General features: G+C 38.7%; 4 protein-coding genes across 4 annotated transcripts; 2 read left to right on the forward strand and 2 right to left on the reverse strand.

Moving 5' to 3' along the window:
* Window positions 1-124: 124 nt before the first annotated feature.
* LOC110846569 (enhancer of mRNA-decapping protein 3-like) lies at window positions 125-2,546 on the reverse strand. Its single transcript, XM_022093366.2, has 8 exons — window positions 2,064-2,546; window positions 1,856-1,949; window positions 1,615-1,796; window positions 1,452-1,547; window positions 1,251-1,391; window positions 830-1,178; window positions 602-753; window positions 125-475 (listed from the first exon to the last, which is right to left on the reverse strand). Exons 1-8 carry the CDS (start codon window positions 2,143-2,145, stop codon window positions 150-152), a joined length of 1,422 nt encoding a protein of 473 aa, XP_021949058.1. The 5' UTR covers window positions 2,146-2,546; the 3' UTR covers window positions 125-149.
* Window positions 2,547-6,455: 3,909 nt separating this feature from the next.
* Window positions 6,456-9,251, forward strand: LOC110846639 (prostaglandin reductase 1). The gene is made up of 10 exons (XM_022093453.2): window positions 6,456-6,904; window positions 6,978-7,092; window positions 7,152-7,334; window positions 7,729-7,847; window positions 7,910-8,061; window positions 8,205-8,304; window positions 8,358-8,405; window positions 8,466-8,507; window positions 8,582-8,613; window positions 8,676-9,251. The coding sequence occupies exons 1-10, from the start codon at window positions 6,796-6,798 to the stop codon at window positions 8,784-8,786; spliced, it is 1,011 nt and encodes a 336-aa protein (XP_021949145.1). The 5' UTR covers window positions 6,456-6,795; the 3' UTR covers window positions 8,787-9,251.
* Window positions 9,252-9,407: 156 nt separating this feature from the next.
* Window positions 9,408-14,311, forward strand: LOC110845980 (glutamine synthetase). The gene is made up of 9 exons (XM_022092552.2): window positions 9,408-9,560; window positions 9,896-9,946; window positions 10,774-10,931; window positions 11,018-11,074; window positions 11,411-11,786; window positions 12,088-12,278; window positions 12,350-12,393; window positions 13,553-13,694; window positions 14,021-14,311. The coding sequence occupies exons 3-9, from the start codon at window positions 10,820-10,822 to the stop codon at window positions 14,191-14,193; spliced, it is 1,095 nt and encodes a 364-aa protein (XP_021948244.1). The 5' UTR covers window positions 9,408-9,560; window positions 9,896-9,946; window positions 10,774-10,819; the 3' UTR covers window positions 14,194-14,311.
* A 65-nt stretch (window positions 14,312-14,376) lies between these two features.
* LOC110845741 (nuclear receptor coactivator 7) lies at window positions 14,377-19,813 on the reverse strand. Its single transcript, XM_035849939.1, is given in 12 exon segments — window positions 14,377-14,699; window positions 14,900-14,956; window positions 15,041-15,337; window positions 15,586-15,743; window positions 15,959-16,108; window positions 16,220-16,348; window positions 17,118-17,299; window positions 17,302-17,448; window positions 17,686-18,003; window positions 18,258-18,474; window positions 18,769-19,294; window positions 19,553-19,813. Coding segments are annotated over 12 exon segments (2,571 nt in total). The 5' UTR covers window positions 19,756-19,813; the 3' UTR covers window positions 14,377-14,512.
* Window positions 19,814-20,466: the final 653 nt, after the last annotated feature.

A 20,466-nucleotide genomic window follows, 5' to 3' on the forward strand; every position in this document is an offset into this window, starting at 1 on the left:
TCATTTAAAAATAATATAAAAAAATCTCCATAGGAACGTCGAAAAAGGGAAAAAGAAATACAAGAAAATAAAAAAGAGTCTCTAAGGAAACCGATTTTTAAAAAAACATCCACAAAAAAATCGAAAATAAAAAGACCGCGAAAATAAAATTACTTTTTCTTTAAATCAAAAATTTGAATGGCTAATTTCCCGCCAAAAAAACTTTTAAAATTGGCGCCTTCTTTTGAAAAAACCCCCGCGGGCACGCCCACGTTGACGACGTAGTGTTTTACCCCGTTTTCGATTTTGTAGGCGAGGGGGAGGAGCGGGGAGATTATGGTCGTTTTTCGGTTGGGGGTTTTGTAGGTGGTGGGGGTGAGAGGGGGGTCGATGTAGACCACGTGGGGGGAGGAGTGGGGGGTGTGCAAGTTGAACTGGGGGGTCAGGTGGTCGTGGGAGGAGTGGATGATGACGTCATAGGTCAGGGGGGGGATTTCTATGGGGATAAAATAAATAAAAATATTTTAGTTGCCATGGTGATAATTTTCATAAGTTTCCATGGAAATTATATTTAGTTGCCATGGTGATAATTTAAATTTAATTGGTTGCCATGGCAACTTACCACTCTCCACCCGTGTAAAAGCCTCCCCGCAAAGTTTGTACAATTTCTCTTCCATGGCAACCACGGTTAATTCTTCTTTCGGGGAATAAACGACCACGTGGACCCCAAGCGTTGACAACATCCGTCCCGTTGCTATGCCGACCGCTCCCTGCCTGGAAATTTTTATAAAATTAATGGTTGCCATGGAAATAAAAAAAACTGTTGCCATGGCAACAATATAATCCATACCAATGCGGCCCCCCCAGGACCAGCACCCACGGCCGGTCCCCATCACACCTCTCCGGACTCAACCTTGAAGAATTCCCTAGCAACGGGACCACCAATTGCACCACGGCCGTTGCCATGGTTTCAATCATTTTCCCGTGTGGCAACCCCATGGAATTTGCCAAGTTTAAAATCCTGCTCCTGGAAGTGAGGTCCACCCCCGGCACACCCACCCCCGTGTCCGTTACGAAATATTTTATCACGTTTTTGAGGGTCGTGGAGGGGACCAAACGCTCGGAGGTGAAGGTTGTGTCGTGGGGGGTGAAGTGGGGGAGGGAGGAGGGTTGGGATGGGGGTTTGGTCGTCACGGGGACTGTGGAAATTAGTTATTTTTAATTGGTTGCCATGGAAATTATTTTTATGGTTGTCATGGAAACTAGCTTACGTTTGGCAAAAAGTGAATTGTTCTGTTCAAAATCGAATTCCTGGCTCAATTCGGACATGTTTATTTTCTGGAAGGTTTGTTTATTGGAGGGTTTTTGGGGTGGAGCTTGTGGGGGGGCTACCGCCGGGGGATTAATTGATCCTAAAAAAAAATAATCACCATGGAAACCAATAAAAATATACAGTAACCATGGCAACTCACCCAAAAAGCACCTCAAAACGCCCAATTTCTCAAACGGCGCCACTTCCTGGCCAAATTTCCTTGGTTTCGGTTTCGCTATTTTGTGATGCGGGAGTTCTATGCGGATTAATTAAAATTTAGTAACCATGGCAACGGAAAAAAATCAGTAACCATGGCAACGCACCCCTAGCAACCACGACCTCCTCCTCGATCCCCTCGTCATCGGCCGAGTCCGCATCGCTCTCGTCGCTCGCCCCCCCATCCGTCGTCGAGGGGGAATAATTCAAATCATTCTTTACAAAATTATCCGGTTTCCTTGGCAACGTGGATTTTCCAATCACTTGCAGGTCAGAGATTGTCGTGGAGCTGCGGATTTTATAAATTAAGTTGCCATGGAAATAAAATAAATCCCCAAGGAAACTCACTAAACGACGTAGCCATCGGGTAATACTTGACCGTTTGACATGGCATCGTCTAAAATTAGGGCCGTCGGGGAGAGGGAAATTTCTCGAACGGTGCCTGGAAATTTGGATTTTTTTATGGTTGCCATGGTGATTTTTTATTACAATAAAAAATTAATTAATTAACTATTTCCATATAGAAAAATTACTGTTTCCATGGATAAAAAATTACCAATTATGTTTTGAACGCCGCCCGTGAGTTGGTTTACTTTGGTTTTTATGGAAATAATGCAACCAAGGAATTTTTCCGTCATTTTTGGGCTTTTCTTTGGTTTTTTTTAATTAGTTGTGATGGTGATTTTTGAGAAAGTGGTTGTGATCAGATGAGGAGATGAAGTGAAAGTTTGTTGTTTCCTCGTGGGGATTTTGGGTCAGGTTGCCCCGGGTTTGGGTTTTTGACGATTTTAGATGCATTTTTTATTTTATTTTTAGAAATGTTTTTTTTGATGAAATAAAATTAAAAATTTCCATGGGAACTAGGATTTAAAATTGGCATGAGTGGTGTGACAATGAATTGACAAGGTAGTATGTGCTGGGAGTTGGTGCCTCACGCTCGGGGATTCAGTGCCTTGCGCTTTAGAACCTGGTGCCTGGGGATTTTTTGTTTCATGTTGCCCCGAGGGTGTGGGTTTTATTTTTTTTTAGTTTTTAGGGGTGTGAGATTTATTTTTTGATTTATTTTTTTAGAAAAATGTTTGATAAAATGTATAATTTTATTTTATTCATCATAAATAACTAGTATTTGCAGAATTATTCAGTAAGAAATGAAATTGTGCTAAAAAATGTATCACAAAAAGTATCGAAAAGACTGACAACGCAGGAGTCGCACAAAATTGAATTTGAATTTGTTCATAAACGCGGCGAGGATTGGCAAGTACATCTGTTGAGGTTTCTCCGTCAAGCCCAACTTTAGCTCCATCGACACGAAACAATTCTTCTTCTCTCGAAAGAAAAAAATCCAGCACACTCCCTGCTTGATTACTTATCATGTCCCACTTTAATTGAAATTTAATACAATTATTTATTCGCATAAGACTACATTATATAAGCAATATTGATACATTGCACATAGATTTTGATGTATTTACGTTACCGGAACTGATGTAACGCCACTTTTTGCATTTCGTTTTGCAAAATATTTGTCTTGTCGAATGGAAGAACGTCTCTGTTTTACTTCTGGATTATCCAAATACAAGTTTCCATGCTCCAATTTCCTGCTTTTGGAAATCTGTGGTTGATCCAAGGGCTCATGACATTCCCACTGAGAATAATGTGGGTTTTCACACCGAAAACACCCCACTCTGCGGTAACCATTGTACCTTTTTCAAGTTTTCACTGTTCCTGACGCCGAGCAATGTAATGATACAGTAATAATAATCAAAAGTCAAATATCTGAAAATAACAATTGTTATCACATGATCCAGTCCCTCTGCTTGATGTCAACACTGGAAAACAACAGAGATGTTTTCAGTTACAAGCATCCTCAGTGTAGGGCGTGTAATATCGAGAAAAAACCGATTCTATTACACTGATGAAATTGAATACAATCAAAAGTGCACGCCTTATTGAGAGAAATAAATATCTTGAACTGAAATTATTTCCAGGAAACAAATTGATGTGCTCTGTGAAATCTGGAAAATTACATAAACTCTATACAAGCTACCAGAAAATGAAACATTGGTGGCGGAAGGCGGAATAATGGAAATGTAAAAACAAATTCTTATAATAGACGGGAAGAAGTAGGGTTTGTGCTGACATGAATCTGTAATTCAAACAAAAGTATTTAATAAATAATATACACCATGCAAATCCCGCTCAGAGAAATTTATGTTTTAAAGGTTTATGTTATTAATATAACCGTTACTTATCACAACTATCCTTACCTCAGGCTTTAGCATATATGACCATCGTTTTCTTGCTGTTTCTTCCTGAGATTTCTAGAGAAATACCAGACCACTTGTCTCCGTGGATGTTATCCGTGGATGTCTCCGTGAAGGAATCTCAACTGGTCATTTTCCTTTGCACTCCATTTTCCTTTTATGTGGCTGGGGTTCAACCTTTCAATCCAGCGTTCTCGAACTTGCCTTCCGGGGATGCAATTTTTGACCAACTCACACCATGGATGTTGAGAAGAACCCTCAGCTGGTCATCCTCTTTCTGAAGTCCCTGGAACTTTTTTTTTATAGAAAAGATGGTCCTCTGGTTTTCTGGGTTACAAGATTACAACGAAATTATAGCGTGCAGCAGTTTTTTCGTGAAGTATTGAAAAATTAAGGAACATAGAAAATAGTGCACAAAAATTTCTCCCCACACACCTTTTCACCTTGCTCACCCAAAACTAACTACCCAGCCCACCACCCTCGCCATCTACGTCGTCAACAAATGTCCTAATAATCATTAAATAATTGCAAATTTATACCCTCACCTCTCGTTGACAGGATTGTCCTGTTTCTCCTCCGCCAGATCCATCCCCTCACTGCTCTCCCCCAAAACCTCCTCCACCTCCTCCGTCATTTCTAGCCGCCTCGTACTCCTTCAGGAAGACCAACTGCTTGGGGCTAAAGACTCCCTTCCTTCACCTATAATTTGATTAATTTAATATTTAATCGATTAAAAATAGTTAAATAAAATTCATTAAAATTTAAAAACTTACAATCGTATAAATCAATACGCCTCCTCGTACTTCATGCCCAGTTCCATTAATGCGAGCGCGACGAGGACAGGGGCGCGACCCAGGCCGGCCACGCAATGAATAGTGATACACGTCGTGGGGTCAGTTGAAGTCTGTGACAAGTGACGTCTGCAAATCCTCTCGCATCCTTATCGTCATACGAGCAGATGTAGTTCTTCATATCCTTGGAAGAATGCACCTTCACCAAGAGGAAGTGCACAAACTCCTGGAGTTTGGGTGCCTCTGGACGTATTTCCATGATGATGATCAATCCATGATCTCTCCGTCCACATCTTGTAGATGTCTTGTCCTCCTCAATTTCTCCGGACGTATGTGGGTAGACGGAGAGGAATAAATGAGGGACGAGACCGTTTCATCGTCATGGGACTCCCTCTTGAGGCACATGGATCTGGTCCTGAAACAATTCTTATAAGGATAAACCTGGTCCCAAAAGTGGATAAGCTCAAGAGTTTGAAAATAATTATCTGATATGCAAATTTTCTACAAACCTCTGGACGACCAGGTGAGGGACAAACGTCTTCCTTCCGTCTCCTCGAAGATGACACATCCGGATTCCACGCATCCATCTCTTGCGGGGCCCCTGAAGGGGTGTCCTTGGATGTTCGTAATACCAGCAGTGAAGGATGAGGCTTAAATAAATTAGACAAACACAGGATCATCTACTATGTGAAAAGACGCAAAGGCTTTTAAAATTAAGAAAAAAATGATTAAAATAATAAATATGAAACAAAAATATAAAATCATTTTAAAAAAGGGTGCATGGCCCAGAAAAACAGCTTATCCTTTACCCTTCTTTACATTTTATGTTCCCAAAAATGTATAAAATATTAGAACTAAAATGTATAAAAAAATAATAATAAATTAATAATTATTAATAAATTAATATTTTAATTAATAATTAATTATAATATAATAATAATATTAATATAATATTATTAATATTATTATTATTATAATATTATAATTAATTATATAATTAATTATAATTATTAATATAATTATTAATTTAAAAATAATAAAGTAAAGTAAAATACATTAAGGTACCACAAGAGGTTGAATATTTCGATTTTTTCTGGACTTAGCAACATGACTTTTTAGAGAAAATGAGTCAAGACATGAAGTACGGCTCCGCATAACAACAAGAGCATTTGGGTATTTTTAAGAGCTCCCCGAGATGGAGGGGGTGGACTTTGAGGTCATAATGGTTGTTATTTGGAATCATTATATATTTCTGCAGGGTGTATAATCCGTTTCTGGGCTCACTTGTGTCAGGTGATGAGATGTGAACCATTTTTGTCCTCAGAAACATAAAATAATATGGAGGGGCAAGTATAGAAATGCTGTTTCGGAAAGTATGGAAGAGAATATGGAAATGAGACCCGTTATGCTCCCCAAGTAAAACTATTTCGCACGATGTGGGAGTCGTCCCACGTTTGTGCTCCGTATGGTTTTGACGCTAGGACGTTTTAAAAAAAATTCATCATGGTCGACTATTTTGGCTATAAATACGTAAGTATAAGTAACAGCAAAAGGGGACATTTACCAAAATTTAGAGCAGTAAATTTTTTACAAAATTTGTATTTGAACCAAATTTCTACCTACTATAATTTCTGAGAAAATTACAATCAAAGTTAGTGGTATAATTCCTTGCCAACTCTCTTGTGGTACCTTAAATATCTAATATAAAATATTAGAACTAAAATATAAATACTTGTATAAATATAAATATAATTGTATAAATAATAGTATAAAAATATTAATACCAAATATTTGTGTGACTATATTCAACCACGACTATTTTGAAATTTCCAATTTTTAAGGAAATTCCTAATGAATTATTTCTTAAAAAATTTGTAGAAATTTGAAATTTTTATTTCCCTGCTGGCGGCGGGAGCGGTCAACTATTCCAATCGCGGCTGCGGGAAAGCTGCATGGGGACGTCCATGAATAACGTCACCAAAAACCTGCGTAGTTTTAGTCTAACATCACCAATCTCACTCGTATTACCTTTCTCCAGTAGTGTAGAGATTCCTCGTATATTCTCAAAAAATCCCCACTTTCCCACCCACGTAATATATGAACGTCCCCTATAAAAATGTCCATGACCCTCCTCACCCCTGAGATTCCCAGCGGAGACCTCCTTAATACTTATCGATTTCTCTCTCTCTCTTAGTCCAGCAGCTCCACGTGACTTTCCTTCCCCACTAAAAAAATGGTCCTTCTCCCGTGTAAAAAATACATTTCAAAAACCTCTTCGCTCACGAAATTAGCGGATTTCGAGATTATTCAAGAATTCATCGACGATGAGTTGGACAGTGGAGGTTAATTAAATTCATTTCTATTCATATTTTATTTCCACGGAAACCATAAAAAAAACTTTTAAAAAATCCATAGAAATATTAATTCGTGGACTTTATCTGTCTCCTGAACCGTCCCTCCGTGGGGGTGGTTTGGAAGGGAAACAACTCAGTTGCCATGGTGATTTAATTCCGGGGAGTCAAGTGGGAAAGTTGGTTATTTTTTTTATTAAGAATTTTATTTTGTAACCATGGAAATTGTTTTACACAGGGTGATAAAATCTCGACACTCCTCGTTCCCCTTGGACTGCTTGGTTTTTGGGCATTTCGGATGGCGTGATTTGACAAAAGTTAAAATTTCAGAAGAAAATTGTTTCCATGACGTTTATAAATTACCAAAATATTTCGATAAGATTCCAATCAGTTATGCGCTGGGGGCCTTGGGGGGACCCGGGTGAGTTTTTTTATGGGATTAATTGGTGGGAAGGTGGGGTTTTTGGCAGATTGGTAGTGATTTTGGCATGCCAATTTTTTGGCATGATTTTTGGCATTTTTGGCATTTTGGCAATAAATTTTGTCAATTTTTAGGGGTTTTCGCCATTTTTGGCATGTTTTTTGGCACGTTTTTCCGGTTTTTTTGCCATTTTCTGGCATTTATCAACCCCTGGAAGTTTTTGGCATTTTATTAAGCATCCCAATTTTTTAGCCGTTTTTAGCGCTTTGTGCCATTTCCCTGCCAAATTTTAGCATTTTTGGCATTAATTTTGGCACTGCAAAATGTCAATTTTTTTCTTGCATTTTTCTGGCATTCATCCACCCCAAAACTAATTTAATAACGCCCCCCACAGCATCACAGCCCACTGCGCCGTTGAGAAAATCCTGGAGATAAAATCCGGAGGCACATTTGTGGTTTCCACGGCAACGGGTGCCATTGGATATTTGGTCCTACAAATTGGAAAATTAAAAGGTTACTAAAAAAATTAAATCACCATGGAAACCATAAATTTAAAAAAACTAAAAAAAACGCAGGCTGCAAAACCCTCGTGTTCACCTCGACGGATGAAAAAGTGATTTGGCTGAAAACCTTGGGTGCCGGATATATTTTTAACTACAATAAAATCGATCCGAACCAGGTTTTTCAGGAATTCGCACCGGAAGGGATCGATTTTTACTTTGATAATGTGAGTGTTGCTATGGTTACTTGGTTTTTTTGGGGGGGATTATGTGACCGGCGTGGGTGTGTGTCCTGTGGAGGAATTTTTTAAATTTTGACTACATCGACTCAGGCTAAGCGAAGTAATCCTAAAAATTTTACTAATTTTAGATCGGCGGCTCATTCACCTACAACGTCATGAAGCACATGAATTTGAACGGAAGAATTGCCGTGTGCGACGCCATCAGTTGCTATGACGCGGTTACCACGGGTACATATTTGTTTCCATGGTTACATAAATAAATTAATAAACAATTTCCATAGTTCCCTTTGATTATTTGCAAATTGTGGACAAGCGGATTCGTTTGGAGGGTGAGTAAAAAACTAAATTAAAACTTTATGACTCGGGCTTGACGAAGTTTAAAATTTTAGGATTTTCAATCTACGCATATGACGAAAAGACATGGAATGAAGGTGGTTGCCATGGTTACTTGGTTCATAAAAAATAATTACAATTTTTTAATTAGCAATTAAAAATGTTAATTTAGCGATGAACACCATGGCGATTTGGGTGATGGAGGTCAGTGATTATTTTTTTAATTGCCATGGAAACGGTGATTAAAAATTAATTGTTAATTTCAGGGAAAGATTTTAGTGGAGGAGCGAGTTTTAGAGGGATTTGAAACTTTGGGTCAAGCTTTTATCGATCGTTTCGAGGGGAACGTGGTGGGTATTCAGGTCGTGAGGATTTAGTTGTCATGGAAACCGGGGGGATTTTTTTTAAAAGAGTTTTATTTTTATGCGAATGTTATGGGTAACCATATGGAAAATTTGTAATAAATTTTGTTGCCATGGAAATTTCAAATTTTGCGTATAAAAAATAAAAAATTGGTTGTCATGGAAACGGATTTTTTTTAAGGAATGGAAAATTATCCAAATGTTTCACCACAAAATCCAAAAATAGAAATAGACCCAAATTCTTAAAAGTCATTAAAAAAGGTAAATTTACATATGCTTTATTTTACCCTAAAAATATCACCAAGGAAACGATTTCCATAGAAACAAAGTCATTCACTCTGATTACTACTATAGGGTTGCTATGCAACATTTTCCAGGAATTTATATTATCTCCATGGAAATGACATCATGGAAATAACATAAACTCTATTCGTTTACAACAAATTGTCATGGAAATAAAAAAAATGTTACTAAACTCAACTGATTTTGATGGAATTTGCAAAAAAACACTTCATTTTAAAAAATAAAAAAACGCCAAAATTTCCATGGAAACGATAAAAAATCTCTGTCCATATTTTTCAAAAATTTCCGACCAAAAAACACCCTCGGTAACCATGGCAACCACGAGCATGAATAATAAACCCACCTAAACGCAAATCGCATGCTCAAGAACTCTCACTTTCTCACTTTTTCGCAAACGCAAAATATTCCCATCACAGAACTTGGCAACCGACTCCACCCGAGGAAGAAAATCATCTGCGTTGTTATGGAAACTTGAAATATTTAAAAGTAAGTCCCCATTTATTTATTTTTCCCCGTTCCCATGACAACCATTTTTCTGAAGGTCATTTTTGCCTACGTGACACGGAATTTTGTGTGGTGATTAAATCTCCATGGCAACGGAAACAATCTCTCCTTTAGTAACCGATATATTTGTGTAGCCATGGAAATAATTATACTCACGCAAGTTTACGAACAAGCATAATTTAAAGCTTATGAAGGTCATTTGCATAATGTATGTAAGACAATGAAGTGGTTGTCATGGTGATCTCAGTGAAGAAGAACCAGTTTTCCCTTCTAAATAATCCTGATGGTAAATTGTAATACTGTAATTTTTGGTTTAGTCCGAGTTTAGAGGTTGTCAAGGGTGGTGGAGCGTTTGGAGTGTTGTCAAGGTATTTTACACTTTTTTTTAAATTTCCATGGAAACCTAGGAATATTTTTATTTCCATAGAAACCATATTTTTTCTTTAAATTCCATAGAAACGTGGAAATAATTTTTTTTAGAAAATTTCCATGGAAAAAGGAGCTTTTTTGGAGAAAGTTTGCGAGTTTTATTCAGCACTTTAAATTTTTAGAAGAGTTCCATGGAAACCTGCGGATTTTTTTAAATTTTCCATGGATATATGTTTTACAACATAATCATATAAGTTGTATTCGCAGAGTTGTTATGCAGAAAATTATGCACAAAAAATGTGTTAGAGTAAATATCGCAAAACCTGACTACAAGATTTTAAAATAAATATATCCATGGAAACGTAGGGAGTATAATTTCTTACAAAATTTCCACACGAACTATAAACATTTTTTGTTTATAAATTTTTTTTTATAAAATCTCCACATCACTTTTTATTTTCCATGGAAACCTGGGAATAATTTTTTGGAAAAGTATTTTACGATTTTCCATGGAAATTAATTTTTTGGTTGCCGTGGAAATAGAAATAGTGGAAATGTATTTTTAAGTTTTTATTTATCAGAGTATAAGCTGTGTTCCCAGAGTTTGTATGATAAGTAAGAAATTATGCAGAAAAAATGTATCACAAAAAGAATATATATATTTAATTTCCATGGAAACCATTTAATTTTATGGGTAGCCACGCTCTTAATACGTCCGGCAAGTTCATTAGGAATTTTCAAAATAAATATCCATGGAAACCTGAAAATAATTTTTTAAATAATTTCCACAGAAACCATAACAATTTTTCCTTTATAAATTCCATAGAAACCTGGAAACAATTAGCAAAAAAATCCCCATAGAAACCTGAAAAATGTCTTCACTCCCGAAAATATCGATGAACAAGACGATCTACGACAGATACATGTCACTCCCCTTGGATCAGAACTTGGCGCAATTGACGTACATTTGGATTGATGGCACAGGTTGACCTTCAAATGACCTTAAAAGATGACCTTAAACATTACTTCGCCAGGCCCGCTAACATAAAAATGATTAAAAATTTCCTTAGGCGAATACGTCCGCGCAAAAACTAGGACGCACTATTCCGTGCCCAAATCGGCGGAGGGTATGCTGGATTTTTTATGAAAATTTCCATGACAACAATATAAATTTATTTCCATGCCAACACAAATTAATTCCCACACCAACAAAAAAAATCCACATGGCAACCTTAAAAAAATCTCTTTTTAAAAAAACCAACATGACAACCTAATTTCCATGACAAATCCTAAAAAATAATCCGAACTCCCCATTTGGAATGCAGAATTTTCTAAAAAAAATTCCATGCCAACACAAATTAAATTTCTATGCCAACACTAAAATATAAAATCCCCATGACAACATTATAAATTAATTTCCATAGCAACCTAAAGTAATTTCCATGACAACATCCCCCCTCTAGAACTCCCCATCTGGAACTACGACGGTTCCTCCACGTACCAAGCGGAAGGCTCAAATTCCGACGTGTATCTCCACCCTGTCGCCCTGTACAAGGACCCATTTCTCCAAGGCAACCACAAGCTCGTCCTCTGCGAGACTTACAAGTACAACAAGAAACCCACGGAAACCAACCATCGCCACTCCTGCGTGGACGCCATGAACAAAGCGAAAGAGCTGCACCCTTGGTTCGGCATGGAACAGGAGTATTCGCTGTTGGATCGGGATTTGCATCCTTTTGGGTGGCCGAAATCCGGGTTTCCTGGGCCTCAGGGGCCGTATTATTGCGGGGTGGGGGCGAATAAGGTCTTTGCCAGGGATGTCGTGGAGGCGCATTATCGGTGAGGTTACTTAAATTGTTTTTAGTGGCGTGGTTACTGGGGGAAATTATCGTTGCCGTGGTTACTGAATTTTTTTTAAAACCATTTTTTTAAAACCATGAAACCATTACTGAGTTTCTTTTTCAGTTGCCATGGTTAGTAATTTTTTTTGGGTTTCTGGCGTGGTTACTTAAAAATTCTGTTGCCATGGTTACTAAAATTCTTTTGGTTGCCATGGTTATTTTTTAAAAATTTCGTTACCATGGTCACTAAATAAAATTCCTGTTACCATGGTCACTAAAAAAAATTATAATCCCCACAGAGCCTGCCTCTACTCTGGGATCCGCATCTGCGGGACGAATGCGGAGGTGATGCCAGCGCAGTGGGAGTATCAGGTCGGGCCCTCCGAGGGCATCGACATGGGGGACGAGCTCTGGATGTCGCGATACATTCTGCACCGCGTCGCTGAGGACTTCGGGGTGGTCGTCAGCTTGGATCCTAAGCCCATTCCGGGTGGGTTTTTATTTTTTACTTTTTTTTCGGTTGCCATGGTTACTAAATTTTACATTATCATTTATTTTTAGGAGATTGGAACGGCGCCGGTTGCCACACCAATTTTTCAACAGAGGTCAGTAATTTAATTTTAGTCAGTTTTTCGTTGTCATGACAACAAAAATGGGTGCTAAAATTTTGCCATGGCAACGCGTTAATTAAAAAAAAAATGCACACCGTTCAAAAATGCAGTTCATGCACACCGTTAAATAAACAGTTTGCATAACGACACAAAAACACTTGAATTTTTTTATCATCTCCAAAAGAGTTGTTATGCCAACTTGTTATTTTCTGGCAACAGTGTTTTCGAGTTGTCATGGAAATTTTTCCATTAATTGACATGACAACGATTGGCTTTTTCTCCACTCGTAAATTTCCATGCAAATTTATCGATTAAACATTTCCATGGAAAATAATTGTTGCCATGGAAATATAACTCGTTACCATGGCAACTAACAGAGCTGGGATAATCCTGATTAAGGATTATGGATTTTAATCCCGGATTATGGATTATTCGTCCATAATCCCTAATCCGGCAATGAGAGTTTTTTGTAGATTAATCCCAATCTATAATCCCGATTTTTCAGGAATTAGAATTAATCCGGGAATAATCCCATTTGATTTCATTAATCCATAATCGTGATTACGGATTACTAATCCTGATTAATCCCAATCATGATTACTAATCATGATTATTAATCCTGATTAATCCCAATCATGATTACTAATCATGATTATTAATCCAGATTAATCCAAATCATGATTACTAATCATGATTACCTATTCATGATTAATTCTCAATCTGGATTACTCAGTTCAATTCCCAGTTCCATTTCATCCCACTGTGTAGCTTGAAGTCTCAAGTTCTCACAACTTTGTTCTGTCAGCTACCATTTGAAGAATCAACATGTTCTCGCTGCCTTGTGCTACATATATCAATTGAAACTGGCCTTTTAAATATTTTATCTGAAACCACATAGTTGAAGTTTTTGCGTTAGATATAGTGTAAAAATCATTAATCACCAAATTAATCCGGATTATTAATCCATAATCCATAATCCTGAAATTTCCAGAATTTATGGATTAATCCGGATTAATCCTGACATGAATTAATCTCACGAAAATAATTTAATCACAATCCACATTATTTTGTGGTTAATCCATAATCCTTAATCCACCCTAAAAAACCAATAATCACCCAGCTCTGGCAACTAACAACCCTTTAATCCCCACAGGCAATGCGGGGTGAGAACGGAATAATCGACATCGAAAAGGCGATCGACCGTCTGTCCCGCCACCACCTGCGCCACATCAAAGCCTACGACCCAAAAGAGGGCAAGGACAACGAACGGAGGCTCACAGGGCATCATGAGACGAGTAAGAACTAGTTTTTCTTGGCGGGAAATTTTTAAAAAAACTAAAACGGAGAGATATTTAATTGGTGATTAAAAATTAGTGATTAAAATTACTGTTCGTCCAGTATTATTAGTCGCAAAAAATTCTGAAAGGTTACCTGGCAGATTATTTATTTTTCAATTAGCAACCAAATAACCTCTCAGAAAATTTTCCAAGAAATTGCGACTATTAATATTGGATGAACAGTAGTCGCTAATTTTTAATTTTTAATTAGTATTTTTTAATCGCCAATTTTTAATTGTTAATTAAAAAAATATTCGCCAATTTAAAAAAAACCCTCTCCACAGGTTCGATCCACGACTTTTCCGCTGGAGTGGCGAACCGCGGCTGCTCGATCCGAATCCCGCGCAGCGTTGCCGAGGAACGAAAAGGTTATTTGGAGGATAGGAGACCCTCCTCGAATTGTGACCCCTACAGGGTCACAGAGGTCATCGTCAGGACCACGTGTTTAGAAGAGTGAATTTTGCGCGCGCGCTAGTTTTGAATTTTTTTCCCGCTTGATTTTTCGAATTTTTCCCGCCAATTTCCTCAAATATTGTAAAATTGAATTAAGAGTTAATAAATATTAAAAATTTGAATATAAATTCCCGCCAATTTTTTTCCCGCTCTTATGAAAAAAAATTCAAATAGTAAATGCAAAAAATTATCATAAAAAATATATTTATTGACTGCGCGCGGAAGACTTTTTTTAATATATTTCTCCAGAGAGTTACTACGGCAACAACGCTATTATAATTTTTATTATAAATATATTTTCAGTCTACCAAAAAATACTTGCTTTATAGTTCGTCTAATAGTGTTATTTGTTCGTCCTCCTCTTTCGTCGTCATGGTTACGGCCGTCGTCGTGGGGGGAGGAGGGGGAGGTAATTCCGTTGTCATGGTTTCAGAGATAAATCCCCAGCACTCTATTATGTTTATTACGAAATCTGAGTCCTCCACGAGGGCCGGGTTGTTGAAGGTGGAGCTGGAAGATTAATTTTTAATTGGTATTTTTCTTAGGTGATTAAAATTAATCGATAATTTTTAATTGGTGATTAAAAATTAGTGATTAAAATCACCAATGGTGGAGTTGCATAAAAAATTTTAATCGGTATTTTTTGATTGGTGATTAAATTTAATCTCTAATTTTTAGTTGGTATTTTTAATCGCTAATTAAAAACCCACCAAGAATCCGTCCTCCCGCAGTTCAAATCCGAATCCAGCCAAATCCCAAACTTCCCACTGCAAGAAAAAATAATTCAGTAACCATGGCAACCAAAAAAAATTCATCAGTAACCATGCAACCATAAATAACTAAAGACTCACTCCCCCGCCCCTATAGCCACCCCATCCATGCCCCCCTTGACAAAGTACATGTTGTCCCCGGACCATTTCCAGACCCCGAACGGTTCGAGAGTGAAGAGGAACGACTGCCCCGTCCCGTAAAAAACCTCGCTCGTCCGCAACGGCGTCGACAAAAGGGCCCCAAATATTTTTGAGTTCTTCGTCTCTTGAATTACGAGGAGGATGGGGGTGTCCTCCGAAAGGGGGGCGTTGCGTCGGAATAACGTTGCCAAGGAGAAACCGTCCCGGGACGTGCTGAAGAGGAGCGTGAGGGGGTGCCTAAGGTGGGTTTTTTTAAGATTTAATTAGTCATTGGGGGGTTTCACGATTTTTTTAAAGTATTTGTTTGGAGGGTTTTCGGGGGTTTGGGAGTTATGGGGAGTGTCGTGAAAGCCCCCATTGTTTTTTTTTAAATTTGGAAAAAATAAATCGTAGGTGGGTCATTTTTTAAATTAGAAAAAAAATTAATCTTAGGTGAGCCAAAATTAAAAATAAAATAAAAATAAATCTTAGGTGAGTCAGCTTACCCCTCCGCCCTCGGAGTCAAATGCCTTGCCAACCTCCCCAAGTCCTCCTCCTTCAACAACTCGCTCTCCCCGCCCACAATCTTCGGCGTGAGAAACAGCAAATCCTCATTGGAAAACCCATAAAGCGCCGCCCTTAACTCCTCGCTCATGGAAACCACCTAAGAAAAATCACCAAATTACTCCCTCTAAATAGAAAAAATCACCATGGCAACTACACGACCTCTGCAGCTCCGGCTCTACTAAACCTCTAAACACAACGAAAAAGAAGCTTTTCAGGGGATATTTCAAAAAATTACCATGGAAACACAGACAAATCAAGAGAATTTAATAAAATAAGCGAAACTATGACAACCAAAAGTCTTTTTTTATTAACCTCCTCGTTATTGTAATCAAGGGAGGCAAAGTCAGAGATGGAGTCGAGGAGCCCTTGGCCAAAGTTGGTCGCGGAGGAGGACGTCGACGTCAGCAGCGTTTGAGATCGGGAAATCATCGAAGAGAGTCGAGTGTAGGGCGATTTTAACATCTTTTTTTTGGACAAGTTTTTGGTTATTATCGTGGAAATTTATGAATTTTATGTGGTTGCTAAGCTACGGAGAGAGATTTGGGGTTAAGTTGGTTGCTAAGGGGGACTTACCTCCCAGGACTCCTTGTTTGGTGACTTGTTGACGACGTCGATGGCGAGGGTGCTGGTGGCGAGCTGGGCGGTGGCCGATAGATCCATCGTAGAGAAGGTGGTGAGTTTTTGGGAGCGGCTGGCGAGGAGCTAGGGGAGAGATTTTTTGGGTTATTTTGGGGGGTTTTAAAATTGATTTTTAGAAAAAAAAATTCCTCACCTAAGAAAAAAATTGTTTAGATTAAATTTTTTGGGGGATTTTAAAAATTAATTTTAGAAGAAATTTTTTACCTCACCTAAGAAAAAAATTTATAGGTTTAAAGAATTTTTTTCTTAGGTGAGGTAAAAAAAATTCACACAAAAAAATTCTTAGGTGAGGTTAATTTTTTTTTCTCAGGGGATTTTTTTGACTAATTTTATACATAATTTTATTTTATTCTTAACCTAAGAAATTTGTGTAAATTAAATTCTACGTTAAAAAATATTTTCTTACGTGAGGAGATTTTTTGAGTTAATTTGGAAAAAAAGTCTTTGGTGAGGTGTACAAAATTTTAATTAGGAGGTAAAAATTCGTATTAAAAAAATGGTGGGGTTTTTGTGATTTTTTCTTAGGTGAGTGTATTTTTAATTAATCTTATAAAAATTTCTTAAGGAGGTGATTAATTGGCAGAAAAAAATGCTTAGGTTAAACAATTCTTAGGTGAGAGGATATTAATAAATTTAAAAAAATTCTTAGGTGAGGTGGAAAAATTCCCACAAAATAATTTTCTTACGTGAGGTATACCAAAAAAATATATATTAAATGAGGGGAAAATTGTTCTTAGGTGAGGTAAAAAAACATATCTCTTATGTGTAGGATTTTTAACAAATAATTCCCAAAAAATAAATTCTTAGGTGAGGTTAATTTTTCTTGGCTGACCTGCTGATCCACCTCGAATCCATAAGTCTCCGGACTTGACTGGATCCAGAACTGGTAGAGCTCCTGGACCTGTTCCCTGATGACGATGTGGAACCAGTACTCGGGCCGCAGGTGGTTCTTTTGGCCGTAGGACACGATCAGAGGGAGTTTTTGGTGGGTTTGAAACACGGTGGGCTGGGCTGTGGTCAGGAGCAAATACCACTCGGATGAGGCCGAGAGGGGGGTGAACTCTGGAGTTGACAAGGGGGGGATAGGTGGGGTGGGTTGGGGTGGGGGTGGGGGAGGTCACGTGGGTCAGGGGTGGTGGTGGTGTTGGTGGAGGGGAGGAGTCCTGGAATTTTTTTCAGTTGTCATACAAATATTATTCGTTGTCATGGAAATATTATTCGTTGGCATGGAAATGATTATGGAATTTCCATGGAAATAGTTGTTAAAAAATTCAAGAACAATTATTAATCGCCATGGAAACAATAAAAAATCTCCATGGAAACTTAAAAAAAATCACCATGGCAACAATAAAAAATCACCATGGAAACAAAAATAAATATAAACCACCAAATAAACTCACTCTCAAACGACTTCCTGAGAACTCCCTGCATTTCTTTGACCGCACCCACTGTCGCGGTGGCCCCGCCTTGGAGTTCCTCCTCCAAAAACGACTTGGAGTCCCTCTTTTTCTCATGGCTCGCTGTGGGCGGGGCGGAGGAGCGCTTGATCCCGTCGGACAAGTCCTCGTTCGAACTCGAGTCCATCCACGTCAGGGGAAAGGAGAGCCGTTTTAGGGTTTTTTCCTTCTTCTGGGTGGGGCTTTTGGGGGGTGGGGTTTGAGGACAGGGGGGGTGGGGGGAGGGGGAGGAGCATAGGGGGTGTGGTCGAATGTAGGGGGCTGTGTTGGGAAAATGGTGTTATTAGTGGAAATAACCATGGAAATTAATTAATTGAGTTGGCTTGGAAATTAAATTTGGTTGCCATGGAAGGAAATAAGTTTCCATGGAAACCTCACCTCCGTTGCTATGGAGATTTATAAATTAATTTACATAGCAACGGAAAAATATGGGAATAAAAATAATTTGGTAACCATGGAAACAAACTTTTTTTTAATCCATGGAAACACAAAAATTAGTAAACCACCACACTCACCCCCATAAAGCTTCGGTTTCTCCTCGACATTGATCTCGAGCCCTTTTTCGACTTTCATCATGGCGATGTCGGAGAAGATTCCGGCGTGGACGACGATTTCGAGGGGCAGGATGACGCCGTACATTTCCGCCCCCTGCTCAATCACCAGAGGGTCGCTCACGTTGGGGTCAAACATCACCGCGTTCGGGGTGATCAGCAGGGTCCCCGCAACCACGCCCTATGGCAACGGGGAGTTTTATTAATTTGTGTGGATAAGGGATTATTTTCTATGGCAACATTATTTCTTTGGAAACAGAAAATTATTAATTTCTATGGAAACGAAATTTTAAAAAATACTATAATAAAAATTCAGTATCCATATTTCCTGAATAATGAAATAATTAAGTGTCTATGTTTCTAGTTTCTATGGAAACTGAATAAATTTCCATGGAAACACAATTTTAAAAAAACCATGGAAACCAAAAAAAACATATCCATGGAAACAAAATTAAAAAAACCCACAAAAACTCACATTCCCATCCGTGACATGCCTCACGGCAATTTTAGCAAACTTCCTCTCAATCTTCTTATCCTTGTTGATTTCAAAGACTTCGTCGCCATGGTTACCATCCCCACCCCCACCAACGGAACTCCTCTCCGGGACCTTCAACTCCATCCCGGGAAAGACGCACCTCCCGCTCATTAATCGATTTAATTTAAGTAATTCCCCCGGCGTGGTTTCGTACTTGGCAGCGATCGAGGTCAGGGTGTCCGTTGCCGTGGCAACGTGAATTTGGGTGTTGGATTTTTTTGTGGATTGGTGCGAAGGGGTGGAGGTGGAGGAGGGGGAGGAGCTGGAGGAGGGGGGTGCGTGAGTGGGAGGAGGAGGTGGGTGGGAGAGGAGGGGGTGTGCCAGAGGGGGGTGCATGGGTGGGGAGGAGGAATAATTTGGGGGGGAATCCACAGAGCGGGATTTTGTGGTGTGGTAGTATTGTTGGTCGGGGTGGTGGGAGGTGGGGGGAGGAGGGGGGATTTGGGGGGAGGAGCTCGAGGGGGTTCTGCAAATAAATTATGATTTTATTATTTCCATGGTGATTTAATTTCTAAAATATTTCCATGGAAACTATAAATTTTTAAAAAATCCATGGCAACGGAAATAATTTTCAAAAAATCCATGGAAACAATAATTATTATTTTTTAAATTTATTCCATGGCAATTGTTTCCATAGAAACTACAAATTAAAAAAAAATAAATCCATGGAAACGAAAAAAACCGTATCCACGGAAACGTCAAAAAATCCCCATGGCAACCCTACCCAAAGGAGCCACACCCCTTGCAAAAATAGTAGCTCGTGGCGGACCTCGCCAGATCGTACTCCTCAACTTTTTCGCTATTATTCCGAAAATGCACCCTCTCACTCTTGATCGTGATTGGGGAGGACTTTTTCGTGAGTGGGTGTGCCCCCTCCCCCTCGCAACTCGTGCACTTGTCAATCAAAAAATTCTGCACGGACAACATTTTATCAGCGTAAATAAAAAATCATAACAAAATTAATTCAAAAATCCTTTCCTTTAGTTACCATGGGGAAGGTGATTTAATTTGCATGGTTTTATTTCCATGGTAACTTAATTTGCATAAAATAAAATCCCATAGTTACAAAAATCGTTGCCATGGATTTATTTTAATCGTTGCCATGATGCAAAAAAAAATATTTCCTTGGCAACAAAATTTTTATTAAAAAAATAATTCCATGGAAACAGAATTTAAAAAAAAAATAATTTCCATGGCAACAACAAAAAATTCCTTACCCGCCTAACCCCACCAACCCCGCCCCCAACTCGACCCCTTTCCCGACCCCTTTCCCGACCCCCTTAACCCCCCCGACGACCCCCCTGCCCACTTCCCTCCCTAAATTCCCAATGATCCCCGTCGTCAAGTCGACCTTGTTTGTGAGTCGTTCGCGTAAACTGCGTCGATTTCGTGAAATTGCGTCGACTTTCGAACCGCTCGAAGATGAGCTGGAGGAACGACATTTCTCGACGGTTAGATAATCCTCGTCCGGGTTCATTTTTTTTTTCTTTACGGTGGGGCGGGCATCGCGAAGTGGAAGACTTTTGTTGCTATGGAAATTATATTTTTTTTTGTGTAAATAATGGGGAACCAAGGAGAAAGTTTTGTGTGTAAGTGAAAGTCGTAGAAAGTGGTGTGTGCGAGAGGTGAAAGTGGGGT

The sequence above is a fragment of the Folsomia candida genome, unplaced genomic scaffold, assembly GCF_002217175.1.
Source record: "Folsomia candida strain VU population unplaced genomic scaffold, ASM221717v1 Fcan01_Sc003, whole genome shotgun sequence".
Lineage (NCBI taxonomy): Eukaryota > Metazoa > Arthropoda > Collembola > Entomobryomorpha > Isotomidae > Folsomia > Folsomia candida.

Excerpts from the sequence above, each read along its gene's own strand:
- LOC110845980 (XM_022092552.2), top strand. The coding sequence starts at position 10,820 with ATGTCTTCACTCCCGAAAATATCGATGAACAAGACGATCTACGACAGA. Across the intron at positions 11,787-12,087 it reads GTCGTGGAGGCGCATTATCG|AGCCTGCCTCTACTCTGGGA; the intron begins GTGAGGTTACTT and ends TAATCCCCACAG. Across the intron at positions 12,394-13,552 it reads ACACCAATTTTTCAACAGAG|GCAATGCGGGGTGAGAACGG; the intron begins GTCAGTAATTTA and ends TAATCCCCACAG.
- LOC110846569 (XM_022093366.2), bottom strand. The coding sequence starts at position 2,145 with ATGACGGAAAAATTCCTTGGTTGCATTATTTCCATAAAAACCAAAGTA. Across the intron at positions 1,797-1,855 it reads CCCGATGGCTACGTCGTTTA|CTCCACGACAATCTCTGACC; the intron begins GTGAGTTTCCTT and ends TAAAATCCGCAG. Across the intron at positions 476-601 it reads TTTTACACGGGTGGAGAGTG|AAATCCCCCCCCTGACCTAT; the intron begins GTAAGTTGCCAT and ends TTATCCCCATAG.
- LOC110846639 (XM_022093453.2), top strand. The coding sequence starts at position 6,796 with ATGGTCCTTCTCCCGTGTAAAAAATACATTTCAAAAACCTCTTCGCTC. Across the intron at positions 7,093-7,151 it reads CCGGGGAGTCAAGTGGGAAA|GGTGATAAAATCTCGACACT; the intron begins GTTGGTTATTTT and ends TGTTTTACACAG. Across the intron at positions 8,406-8,465 it reads CAAGCGGATTCGTTTGGAGG|GATTTTCAATCTACGCATAT; the intron begins GTGAGTAAAAAA and ends TTAAAATTTTAG.